Source organism: Gopherus flavomarginatus, chromosome 4 (assembly GCF_025201925.1).
Source record: "Gopherus flavomarginatus isolate rGopFla2 chromosome 4, rGopFla2.mat.asm, whole genome shotgun sequence".
Taxonomy (NCBI): domain Eukaryota; kingdom Metazoa; phylum Chordata; order Testudines; family Testudinidae; genus Gopherus; species Gopherus flavomarginatus.
Window position 1 is genome coordinate 103,043,508 of NC_066620.1, and position 12,811 is coordinate 103,056,318.

Sequence of the window (12,811 nt, forward strand, 5' to 3'; positions counted from 1 at the left end):
GGAGACCAGAATTTCTCAAATTGGTATTCCTGACCCAAAAGGGAGTTGCGGGAGTGGGGTGTCACAAGGTTATTTTAGGGAGGTTGGAGTATTGCCGCCCTTACTTCTGTGCTGCCTTCAGAGCTAGGCAGCTGGAGAGCAGCAACTATTAGTCGGGCACCCAGCTCCGAAGACAGCGCCCCGCCAGCAGCAGCGCAGTCAGGGAGTGGTGGCTGCTGACTAGGGTGACCAGATGTCCCGATTTTATAGGGACCATCCCAATTTTTGGGTCTCTTATATAGGCTCCTATTACCCCCCACCCCCACCCCAATTTTTCACATTTGCTGTCTGGTCACCCTACTGCTGACTGAGGGCTCAGCTCTACTGGCAGCAGCATAGAAGTAAGGGTGGCAATACCATACCATGCCATGCTTACTTCTGCGCTGCTGCTGGCAGCGGCTCTGCCTTCAGAGCTGGGCTCCCGCCCAGCAGCTAAGGCTCTCCAGCTGCCCAGTTCTAAAGGCAGAGCCGCCATCAATAGCTGTGCAGTACCACAACCCCTTCCTACAATAACCTTGCAACTCCCCCACCCCCAACTCCTTTTTGGATAAAGACCCCTACAGTTACAACACCATGAAATTTCAGATTTATTATTTTAAAAATCCTATAACCATGAAATTGACCAAAATGGATTGTCAATTTGGTAGCAAATGAAGGCAGAAGAAACATGATATGGCAGAATTTCTCAATCTGTGGGTCATGACCCAAACTTGGATCATCAAAATGTGTCAAAAAGGGTCATGTGGAAGACAAAGCGTGGGGAGGAGTTTCCTATCCTGGGAGAGAAAGTTGCAGAGCCCACTCTGCACTCACCCTGTAGCTGCGGCTCCAGTCCTATGGGGCTGTCTGGGCTCAGTTCCCCACTTTGTGCGTTACAACTTGTTGCTGGGAGCCTCTGCACTACTCAGGTTTGGCCCAGCCATGCCTCCATCATGACAGGGAGCTGGCTGTGGTCCCATGCGCCAGCTGGAAATGCCACTCACACAAAGGCGGCCTGGCCAACCCTTCACCATAAGGGCTGAGCCAAACCTAAGTGGTGCTGCGACCCCGGAGGTCGCAATGCCCAGAGCAGGGAGCCAACCCCAGGCAGCCCCACAGGACACGAGCCATAGGAGCCACCACTTTCATACATATATTGTATGTATTTAGTACGTATCACATTAACATGTGTACAGGTGAGTCTCATCTTACGCAAGGGCTCCGTTCTGTGGTTAGCGCGTAGAGCGAAAACCGCATATAGTCAAAATTACATTGAGTTGAATGGCGGGCGGAATCACCCGCACTACAGAAACAGTGTTTATATTGTTATTTTTCCTCTTTTTTTTTTGTTTTTGCAGACCGCGTAAAGCTGAAATAGCGCACGTTAAATGCACGTAAGATGCGACAGACCTGTATTACATATTGTAAATAAGAAATACTTAGGCAGATGTTTTTTGTGCTAGAGCTATTTACTGGGTTGTAACAGGCCATCATGATTTACAAATGGGTAATACAGTACAACACCCACTTTGTCAGATGCATGTCTGACGAAGTGGGTATTCACCCATGAAAGCTCATGCTCCAAAACGTCTGTTAGTCTATAAGGTGCCACAGGATTCTTTGCTGCTTTTACAGATCCAGACTAACACGGCTACCTCTCTGATACTTGACAGTACAACACTTAGTCCATTTCCACTCCAGTTCAGTGCAAAGTCATCTACGTGATTTTTAATGCTTGAGCCAGTCTAGTTTTCAATAAGCATAACGCTGCCATTAAATGGGACAAAATTTTAGTTGTAATTTTAGTTGTCTGAGTTGCTGGTAATCCTTACTCCTTCCACCCCATGACACCCATAACCTCACCCACACATCCTTTCCCTGCCAAGATGCACAGGATTTGTTTCCTTCTTTCAATATCAAATTGTTTCAATTTATGACATTATTGCCTCTTATGACATTATCACCCTCAGTAAAATGGGGTTGAAAACCGATTGGCCACTAATGTACAAAAGGCAATTTGCTCCTCAATGTTTGTTACAGGAAGCAGATGTCTCCCATTTTCAGAACTAGAAACAACCAAGATTAAGCTCACCAGCTCATTTACATAACTAATATCAGTTACTGCCAATGTAAATCAGATTCATAATAAAATTGTAGAACCCAACCCATTGGGCTTTCAGCCAGTTCCCTCACTCTAAACATATTCTTCTCATCTGGCCCATATTAATTCTTGATTTAGCATTAAGAGCTGTATTGTATCTTTTACCTCCCAGCCTTTCACAGCAGGGATTACTACTCCCTTCCTCTTGTGATTTCCAAACTTTTTTTACTTTGTTTGCCAAGTAATGCTGAGTCATCCACAGGGTACATTTTCCAGGTAGTCTTAATCTTCCCTCATTTTTCAGGATTCTGGTGCATTTTGAATATATTTATGCAAAAGGTATTTATACAAAATCTTTGTAGAATGATGTAAAATGACTCACTCAGATTATGAGTTGGGGGGAAAAGTAATGACAAGGAAGGAAGGAAAGTCCATGTTTCAAAAGTGTTCTATTGGGAAATGAAAGGGTGTAACTGTAACACAACATGCTGAGTCTTCAGCTAACTCAACACCTTGCCACTCAGCTCCCCACCAGTGTTTGTTAATTGGGACTTAACTGGAAGACAGGTAATTGACCTAAGGTGCCAATTAGCTGAGTAGAGCTACAGCTGAGGGGCAGCAACCCCCAGCAGCTGTGATTTTATGAGCAGCCAGGAAGGAAGTGCTGGGAGCCTGATTGAAGGCAGAGATAGACATGACTAGCTACTACTCCTACCGTTCCCTTCCCTAGAAATAAGTGGGGAAGCTGGTTATTTACATATATTTAGAGTTCATAACACTACCAGCTGTGGCCTGTGGCAATAATATAATAAAGTGCAGTGGTGGTGAAGAAGACTGGGTGAGTGAGTGAGGCTGGAAAGGATCCTTAAGGGATCACCCCATGACAAATGCATAAGAGAAAAATACATGTGCTCAAATACTAACGCTCAACCCAACCATTTCAAGCTTACAATGTGAATTATACTCTAGTTATCTTGGTATTTCAAGGTCTTTCTATCCTTTCATATCATAGTGCAGTGGTGGCCAACCTGAGAAAGAGCCAGAATTTACCAATGTACATTGCCAAAGAGCCACAGTAATATGTCAGCAGCCCCCCAATCAGCTCCACCCTCTCCGCTCCCAGTGCCTCCTGATCAGCTGTTTCATGGCATGCAGGAGGCTCTGGGGGAAAGGCGGAGGAGCGAGCAAGAAAGGGTGGAGTGGGGGTAGGACCAGGGGTTGAGCCGTGAGCACCCCCTACCACATTGGAAAATTGGTGCCTGTAGCTCCAGCCTGAGTCAGTGCCTATACAAGGAGATGCATATTAACTTCTGAAGAGGTGCATGTGGTTCTGGAGCCACACGTTGGCCACCTCTGTCATAGTGTCTAGTCCTAAATTAAAATATTCTTAACTCCCACTTGAATGGGAATTTTAACTGCATCTGTTTAAGAAGTTTTAAAAAATGGAAGTGATCAGTTGTCTCCTGTCCATATACTGCCAAAGTTATGGATGGCAGTCATGGTGCCTGGACATTCAAAATGTTTTGAAGTGTGTAACATCAAAAAGGTGTTGCTGGTGGGAGCCACCTTCTCTCAGTTATAATTTATTACATCTAGTCATAGATCCTTGTAAGTCTCAGTCCTAGAGGGCCTTAGAATCACAGAATATCAGGGTTGGAAGGGACCTCAGGAGACCATCTAGTCCAACCCCCTGCTCAAAGCAGGGCAAATCCTAAGACAGGTTTTGGTTTGTTTTTTTTAATTATTTATTTGAACACCCCAGTTCCCTAAATGGCCCCCTCAAGGGCTGAACTCACAACCCTGGGTTTAGCAGGCCAATGAGCTATCCCTCCCCCAGTAGTTTGCTAACTAAGGATACAACTACACTGCAGTAAAAGACCAGTGGCACTGCTGGTCCTAGTCAGCTAACTCAGGCTTGTGGGGCTAAAATTGGCAGTGTAGCTGTTTGGGGTAGGGGTAGGGTCTCAGAGCCTGGGCTGCAGACTGAGCCTGAACCTCAACTACACTGCTATTTTTAGCCCCACAGCCTGAGCCCTGTAACCCTAAGACAAATTGACCCAGGCTCTGAGACTCAATGCTACAGTTTTGTATTGCAGTGTAGAGATACCCAGAGAGTCCCCCCACAGTTGTGCTTTAGCACAATTCCCAACCATTTCATGAAAAGAGAAAGAAACCAGGAAATAAACTCCGGTTTCCTACCTTACAGTACAGGATAGACCAATACTGGAGTTGCTGGCACTTTTATTAATTATTCTTTAAACAAAGTTACTCAGAGGAGAACTTTGCTGGTGTATAAATTTATTACAATCTTGTATTAGCAGGACAATTGACCAGATAACTCAGCAGATCTTTCCTGTTTCATACTTCCATAAGACACTTTGCAGTTCACAGCTATTGTAATCAGAGGATGTTTAGTGACAATTTAATATATTAACAGAACTATCCAGCTTTAAAAAAACCCCCAAAAGTCTAAGTTCACATGTCTCATGAAGCATCCTCTAATTCCAACAGAAGTAACCTTTAAAAATGGTACCAAAATAAAACCAAACTATTCAAAAACTCCAGATTTACTTTATAACCTCCCTTCTCCACTCGATCCTGCCCAACAACTATACACCACAAAATTTTCTTGCCCCAATCCTGTAGCACTGAATTCACAGTACCAACACTGGGGCCTACAGCACTACAGTAACCCATAGCCTGGAGCTGTCATGAAATGGATGTATACATGTTAAAAATATAAAGATATATATGTGGAATAGCTTTAATATTAATAACTACATTTTTCTCCCTTCTCCCAGCCAGTAGTTTTTCTACATATTGATACAAACATAACCTATCAATATGCAACATTCCATTTCATACACAAGAAGCTACTGTAAGTTATAAAGTAGTTAAAAAACACTACTTTTTAAGCAGTCTTATAACTTAGTCACCTGAATAATTTTTTTTAAAACAGTTGAAAAATAGACCATCATTGTCAAGCTTCAGCTTGAAGAAGATATACAGGTCTGTCATAAACAGATGGTTAAGGGTTAATGTCTCTTTTACCTGTAAAGGGTTAAGAAGCTCAGTGAACCTGGCTGACACCTGACCAGAGGACCAATGGGGGACAAGATACTTTCAAATCTTGGTGGAGGGAAGTCTTTGTTTGTGCTGTTTGTTTTGTGGTGTGTTTGCTCTTGGGGCTAAGAGGGACCAGACGTGCAAGCAGATCTTTCTCCAATCTTTCTGAAACAGTCTTTCATGTTCAAAATAGTAAGTACTAGCTAGAAAAGGCAGATTAGATTTATGTTTGTTTTCTTAACTTGTGAATGTGTATTTTGCTGGAAGGAATTTTACCTCTGTTTGCTGTAACTGGTATCTCAGGCTAAGGGGCAGGAAGTCCTTCTAGTCTATATAAGCTGAAGACCCTGTAAACATTTTCCATCCTGGTTTTACAGAGATAATTTTTACTTTTTCTTTCTTTAATTAAAAGCTTTCTTTTTTAAGAACCTGATTGATTTTTCTCCTTGTTTAAGACCCAAGGGGATTGGGTCTGAACTCACCAGGGGATTGGTCGGGGGAAAGGGAGGTGGGGAGAAGGTTAATTTCTCTCTGTTTTAAGATTCAAGGAGTTTGGATCAGTATCTCTCAGGGTAACCCAGGGAGGGGAAAGTCTGGGTGGAGGGAAGGAGGGGGAATGGTTTATTTCTCTCTGTTTTAAGACCCAAGGGGTTTGGGTCTTGGGTCCCCCAGGTAAGGTTTTGGGGGACAGAGTGTACCAGACACTGGAATTTCTGGTTGGTGGCAGAGCTATCAGATCTAAGCTAGGAATTAAGCTTAGAAGGGTACATGCAAGTCCCCACTTTTTGGACGCGAAAGTTCAAAGTGGGAAACATACCTTGACATGGTGGCAGAGGTGGGATTGAGTTTAAAAGCAAAAGCCAGTGAGTTTTTTCTCTCTCCTTTCTGGCTGTTTGGATAGCAGCCTGAGAGCAGAGGTGTTAAGTTTTTTAACAAGGGTCTTTGTTAAAAAGGAGGCGCAAGCTGTGAGCCAGCAGACACCAGCAAAAGGCATTTACAAGTGAATTGGGTTTTTTTTTTCTTTCTACCTCTCTCGGGGATAGCTAATTAGAAAATCTGTTAACCAAGCAGCCCTGAGGAAGCAGCCTGAGCTACAGCATTCCAGTCAGTAAGCTGCAGAGGCAGTGCAGCCAGCACAAGAAAGCAGGAACCATGAGTTCCAAGGAAGCCATTAAACAGGAATGGGCAAGAGTGGATGCAGAAGAACAAGCCAAAGAAGCTAACCACAGAAAAGGAGATGGAGAGGAAACAAAACAAAAAATTAAAAAAAAAATGGAGATAAGGAAACAAAAGCCAAAAAGGCAGCCCACAAAAGAGCTATAAAAAAAAAAAGAGAGATAGCATGAACTGGAATTAGCAAAGGCTAAGCCAGATGTTCCAGTCAACCCTAACAACCCTTCTCCAGGTACTGTTTCCGATCCCAGGAAATTCCCCACCTACAAGGCAGGTGAGGACACTAAGGCCTTCTTAGAAAATTTTGTAAGGACCTGCCATGGGTACAACATCTCTGCAGACTAGTACATGATAGAGCTGAGGCCACAGCTCAGTGGACCCTTAGCAGAGGTGGCGGCTGAAATGCCTAAGGAACACATCAACAATTACAAACTTTTTCAAACCTAGGCCAGAATCAGAATGGGGCTAACACCTGAGCATGCCCGTCGGCGGTTCAGAGCCCTAAGGTGGAAACCAGAGGTGTCATTTCCCCAACATGCCTACCACATTGGAAAGAATTGGGATGCCTGAATATCAGGAGCAAATGTTAAATCTCTGGATGAGCTGTCCCTCCTAATGCAAATGGAGCAATTCTTAGAGGGTGTTCCTGAGGAAATAGAAAGGTACATCCTAGATGGGAAGCCCAAAACTGTAACTGAGGCGGGGGAGATTGAAGCCAGATGGGTGGAAGTGGCAGAAAAGAAAAAAAGCTACTAGCAAGGGGAGCGAATATCACAGGGGGCAAACAGACAATAAACCCTACCACCGAGGGCAACCCAAGACCACACCTACAACCCAAGGAAAGCCCCAGACTCCCTATTGTCCCACCTCATCAGTCTCCAGCAACCCACCTCGGCCCAGTGACCAGTCAGCTGGGCAATGTTTTAAATGTAATGAACTGGGACATATAAAGGCCAACTGCCCCAAGAACCCCAACCGAGTGCAGTTCATTACACCACCATCACACCAAAGATCCCCAGGCCCAGATGCTCTCAAATACCCTCGGAAGAAGATATACAGGTCAAATAAAAATTAGGTTTATATTTTCAAAATGAGAACATATTTCTAGCAATGTGCACTCATCTCTCAATACACTGGCACACACAGCCTGCATACATGCCAACATACATAACATTCATGCATGCATGCATCCCCTCACACACACACCCCACATGAATGTACTAGTGTAGAAGCGTCCAAACACTTCTTAATGACAGCAAGTGGATGTCTACACGAGACTTTTGGACTTATTTTAAAATTTTCCATGTTGCAACCAGGTCTACTGACATGGCTATAGGACAAAAAATGTCAGACCCTGCATACTTTACAGCAAAGTTTGTAGAACAGTCATCCAGGGAGATCTTGCATTACTACAACTTCATTTATTATTAGTCTAAGAAGTACAGTATAAGTGAAAGTAATTAAAACTAAGCTACACTTGTCAAATAAGTGACATTATATTACCATGCATTAGCCATGCTTTTCTTTTTGCATGTACACATTTGTTTACTTCCTACTTGGCAAATTCACAATGGTGTCCCAATCACAGAGGTGAATTAGTAAGACTCTTTGGATAACACCACTTATTCTCCCCTCTTCCCTACTTACATTGCTAGAATTAAAATTCTGCTCTCTCATTATTAAATCACAACATATTATGATTATTTTACCAAGGGTTGTAAAAATCACATACCTAATTCCAAGATATTGGGACATCATTACATCATCCTGCAGTCAATTAATAAAATATGCCAGAAAGATACAGAGAATTACACAAATTTTCACAAGTTCAGTACAAATATCAATACAATTATCGCCACAAGATACTTACAGAAGTGTTTTTTACTGGCATTAAATAAGTTATTAACAAGCCTTTTCTCTTCCTCTGAAGTATAACAGCACATAGTGCCTGCAAGCATACATTAATACTGCATATGTGGTCGACACAGTAGAGAATATCTTAATATCGCACCAATGAAAAACTATTTTTTGTCTTGAAAAATATTTCAGATGTTTTTAGTATCCAACAACATAGATATTATCTGCAGGAAAAATAATAGTATGCACACTAAATATATATGCCACATTTCTGACAAGTGAGTAGGCCACATCAACATAAATAATCAAAAGGCAAAAATCACATTATCAAAAACTAGAAACAGCCATCCAGGTGAAAATTAATTTATATAACTAAACTCAGTTACTACCAATGTAAATCGGAACAATCATAAAATTGAAGGACCCGGCCCATTGCGCTTTCAGCCAGCTCCCTCGCACTTCATCTATTTTTCTCATCAGGACCATATTAAGAATAAAAAAAACTAAATGAAAACCAAATGAGCTAAACGTAATCCAACTCTTGACCTAGCATTAAGAACTGTATTGTATTTCTTTTACATCTCAGTTTTACACAGCAGAGATTATTAACTACTTTGCCTTGTATCAGAGTGGTAGCTGTGTAAGTCTGGATCTGTAAAAGCAGCAAAGAGTCCTATGGCACCTTATGCACTAACAGACGTATTGGAGCATGAGCTTTCCTGAGCGATGAAGTGGGTATTCACCCACAAAAGCTCATGCTCCAATACGTCTTGTTAGTTTATAAGGTGCCACAGGACTCTTTGCTACTTTGCCTTGTGATTTCCTAGCTGCTTTTGCTTTGTCAAGAGACTCTGAGGGACCTGAAGGATGTTTATTCCAGGCTGTTTTAATCTTCTCTCATTTTTTAAAGCTTCCAGTGCAGTTTGAACATATTTTTAAAGAAGAATTTAACAAAAGATAACTTTGTGAAATCTCTCTTGAACCTCTATAGAATGATTCACTTGAATTACAAGGCGAAAACCTGAGCTGCTGTCCAAAAAAATTATGAAAAGGGACAGTCCATGTTTCATAAGCGCTTTTTTGGGAAATGACAGGCACTGAGCAACAGGTGACGTACTCAAATACGAGAGCTAAAGCAGAGCATTTCAAACCTACAAAACGAATCAGACTCAAGTCATTTTAGTATGTCCAGGTTTTTCAATCCTTTCCTGTCATGTTTTCCCATGACACCTTTCCTAAATTAAAAACATACATTCTTAACCTACACTGAAGGGGAACCTTAATATCATGTTTAAAAAGTTTAAAACATCAAGCAGTTGATAGTATTCTGTGCACATACTGTCAAAGTTACAGAATATACAGACAAAATGCCCAATCCAGACCTAACTAAAAGTGATAGTGGCTTTCTGATCTGTGAAACACACTCACAGGTCTGCAGATCCAAACCTATGCAGAGTAAAGATTAGTCTTCCATTCGTTGTGTCCCTTTAAACAACACATGTCTTGCGAAGCCACATGGAACAGGGGAGAAGGGAGAATTCATGCGCTTCTCATTCTTGGGACCTTAACTTTCAAATCTGCAGCAGCAGCTACATTGTGACAAGTCAGTTCATATCTCTGCTCAGCAATGAAGATTTTGTTCCTGCTATATCTAAAATACATTTCTAAAGCATGCATAAAGTTATCAAGCTACAAAACATTTGTTCCCATTCAATCATTTGTTCCCCCCCTCACTTCAATCCAAACAGGAGTCCCTCTGCCAATTATCAACTGTGATAAGGAACATTCCAAACAGATAGTAACTTTTTGGTGCTAAAGAACAATTGAGACTAGGTCATTCTTGCCTCACTTGTTTCTGGGCCAATGCAGATACATCCCACCAACACAGAATGAGAGCTGTCAATGTTGACAGCTGTTGTATCTTTTACAGGTAGAAAACCTCTATAAAGCCCCAATCCTATCAACAGTTACAGTCCTGCGTGTTGGGTTTGCAACAACATCTGGGCCATAGTTTCCCAGCTGAGAGTTCCCAGTTAGCAAACTAAGGCCCCGTGTGAAGAGAAGCAGAAACCGGGAAGTAAACTCGGGCTTCCTACTTGCAGAACAGGATGTACCACTAATGGGCTTGCTACCAGGCTTCTTAAAAAGTTATTTTATTTACACGGTTACTTTGAGGAGAGCTTTGTAAAAAAAAAAAAATATATATATATATATATATAAAATCAGTTGTGTGTTAACAGCCCAATTGACTACTTAACCCAACAGAAGTTTCCCATTTGGTACTTCTGTGATAAGATGCTCTGAAGTTCACAACTACTGTAATTAAAGGTTGCTTTATTCACAATTTCCCTATTAACATAGACCCAGTTGTTGGGCTGGGGAGGGAGTAATTCTAGAGGTTATGGTTTACAGGTCTCATGAAGTATCCCTAATTCCAACAAAAGTAACCCTTAAATAGTACCAAAATAAATCCCCAGTTCACAAAACAAACATATAAACAAAAACAACATGATTTACTTTATAGCCAATCATATGAATATATATTTCAGCACCAACCCCCATCCCTCAATGTACTCTCTATACTCTAACATTTTCTTGGCTCAATTGTGTAGCAGTGAAAGCAAGATTTGAGACTATAGCATCATGTTAATCTATAGCACAGAGCTGTCAAGATGTGGATGTATGCATTAAAAATACAAAGAAAAAATACAGCTCATGTGCAAGTTGGTTTTGAATACCTGTATTTTCTTTCTTCCCTCAACCAGCCGTTTTTCTAAATATTAACATGTGCATAAACCATTAATTTGCAGCATTCCCTTCCATACACAAGAAAAGTTAGAGAGAAAAAAAACAAACCAAAAAGGAGAGATCCGTTCCTCCTAAACTCATTTTGGTGTAATCTGATAACATGGAATCGCCCGAGCACATTTTAATAAAATGTATTTAGAAAACAGATCATGAATGTCAAGTTTCAGCACTTGGCAAATATCAGGTCTGTATTTTCAAACGGGCAGCCTGATTCTAGCCACGTACACGCACCCCTCAGTACCCCCACACCGCGCACCCCGGTATGCCAAGGGCGCCCCCCACCCCCGCGCACCGGGACAATTTGTACAGCGGGGCTGATGCTGAAAGCCACGGACCCAAACTCGACCCCCTGTATCTGATGGAAACCGCGCCAAGCCCCCACCCCGCCGCAGGCCGAGTCTCCCCGCTCGGTACCTGGCTGAGGAACTGCGGGGGGGCGGCGGGCTGCGGAGCCGCGGGGCCGAGCAACCCCAGGACAAGGAGGAGCAGCAGGAGCCCGCCAGGCCCCGGCGCAGCCTCCATCTTGGGTCCCGGGAATTAAACGGCACAAGCGAGACACCCTCGCGGGAGGGGGAGGGGGAGGGGAGCCGCACGGGCGGGGCGAGGGGCGGGCTGGAGTCGGGGGCAGAGAGCGGGGCCGGGTCGGGGCTGCCGCTGTCGCATGAGAGCGGCTGGACGGGGCGAGCCCGGCGCACGTTCACACCCGCCTTCGGGGGCGGGTGGGCACGTCTGCCGGCTCCGGGTTGGCCGAGCCCCCCCCCGGTGTCGCTGGCGGGAGCCGGGTGCAGGAGGGGCGGCGATGGGGTTCCCCGGCGGGAGGTGGCGGGTTGGCTCGTTGCGGCCATTGCATCCCCCGCGTGGGCTGTGTGCTGGGGAAAGCCTCGTCTCCCGTCCCTCTTCCCGCCCTCCGCTGTGCGGGAGGCTCCAAGGCCATCTTTCCCCTGGCCGCCGCGAACGGGACAAACCCGGGGAAGCAGAGCCACGAAGCAGGCCCAGGCCGCTCCTGCAGGGGGGCTGTTCGCCCCTCTGTCCGCACTGCAGGGGGTCCCGAGGCGGCCGGACGGTCCTGTGTGTTGGGATTTGGCCCTCTTTCAAGGGAGACTTTGCAAAGGTTAATAAATATTCAAACACCAAAACACTTTGTGAAGCCCAGTTAAGGTTGCTAAGAGATAATAATGAAAAACTCAAAACCACTGAAGCCAGGATATAAGGTTCTATACCAGAGGGGGGCAAACTGGCCCATGGGCCGCATCTGACCTGTCAGCTGTTTTAATCTGACTCTGGAGCTCCTGCTGGGGAGTAAGGTCTAGGGCTTGCCTCACTCCAGCCAGGGAGCAGGGTTGGGGGCCACTGTGCAGCTTGCGGAAGTAGTGCTATAACCCCCAGCTCCTATGCACAGGTGCAGCAAGGGGGCTCTGCGCCACATGCTGCCCCCACCGCAAGACTGCCTCCCTAGCTCCCATTGGCTGGGAACTGTGGCCAATGGGAGCTGCAGGGGCGGTGCCTGTGGACCTGCAGCAGAGACACCTGGCAGCACCTCCATGTAGGAGCCAGAGAAGGGGCATGCTGTTGCTTCCGGGAGGTGCACCCCCTGAGCCACGCCCCCCCCACCATGCCCCAATCTCTGTCCCAGCCCTGATCCCCCTCCTGTCCTCCAAAATCCCTCAGTCTCAGCCCGGAGTACCCTCCTGCACCCCAAACCTGTCATCCCCAGCTCCACCCCAGAGCCCGCACCCCATCCCACACCCCAATCCCAATTTCGTGAGCATTCATGGCCTGCCATACAAT

The 12,811-nt window shown here is 44.6% G+C and overlaps 1 protein-coding gene across 6 annotated transcripts in view; it reads right to left on the reverse strand.

The window, feature by feature from the left end:
- GINM1 (glycosylated integral membrane protein 1) overlaps positions 1-12,811 on the reverse strand; it is a 103,192-nt gene that overhangs the window by 13,108 nt on the left and 77,273 nt on the right. Inside the window, exon 1 of one of the 6 annotated variants that reach the window (XM_050949830.1) lies at positions 11,438-11,587. The exons of the other annotated variants lie outside the window; for them this stretch is intronic. Coding sequence (XP_050805787.1) covers positions 11,438-11,545 — 108 coding nt within the window. The 5' untranslated portion in view covers positions 11,546-11,587. Of the gene's footprint in view, positions 1-11,437; positions 11,588-12,811 lie in introns of those variants that run through there. 6 annotated transcript variants of the gene reach the window in all.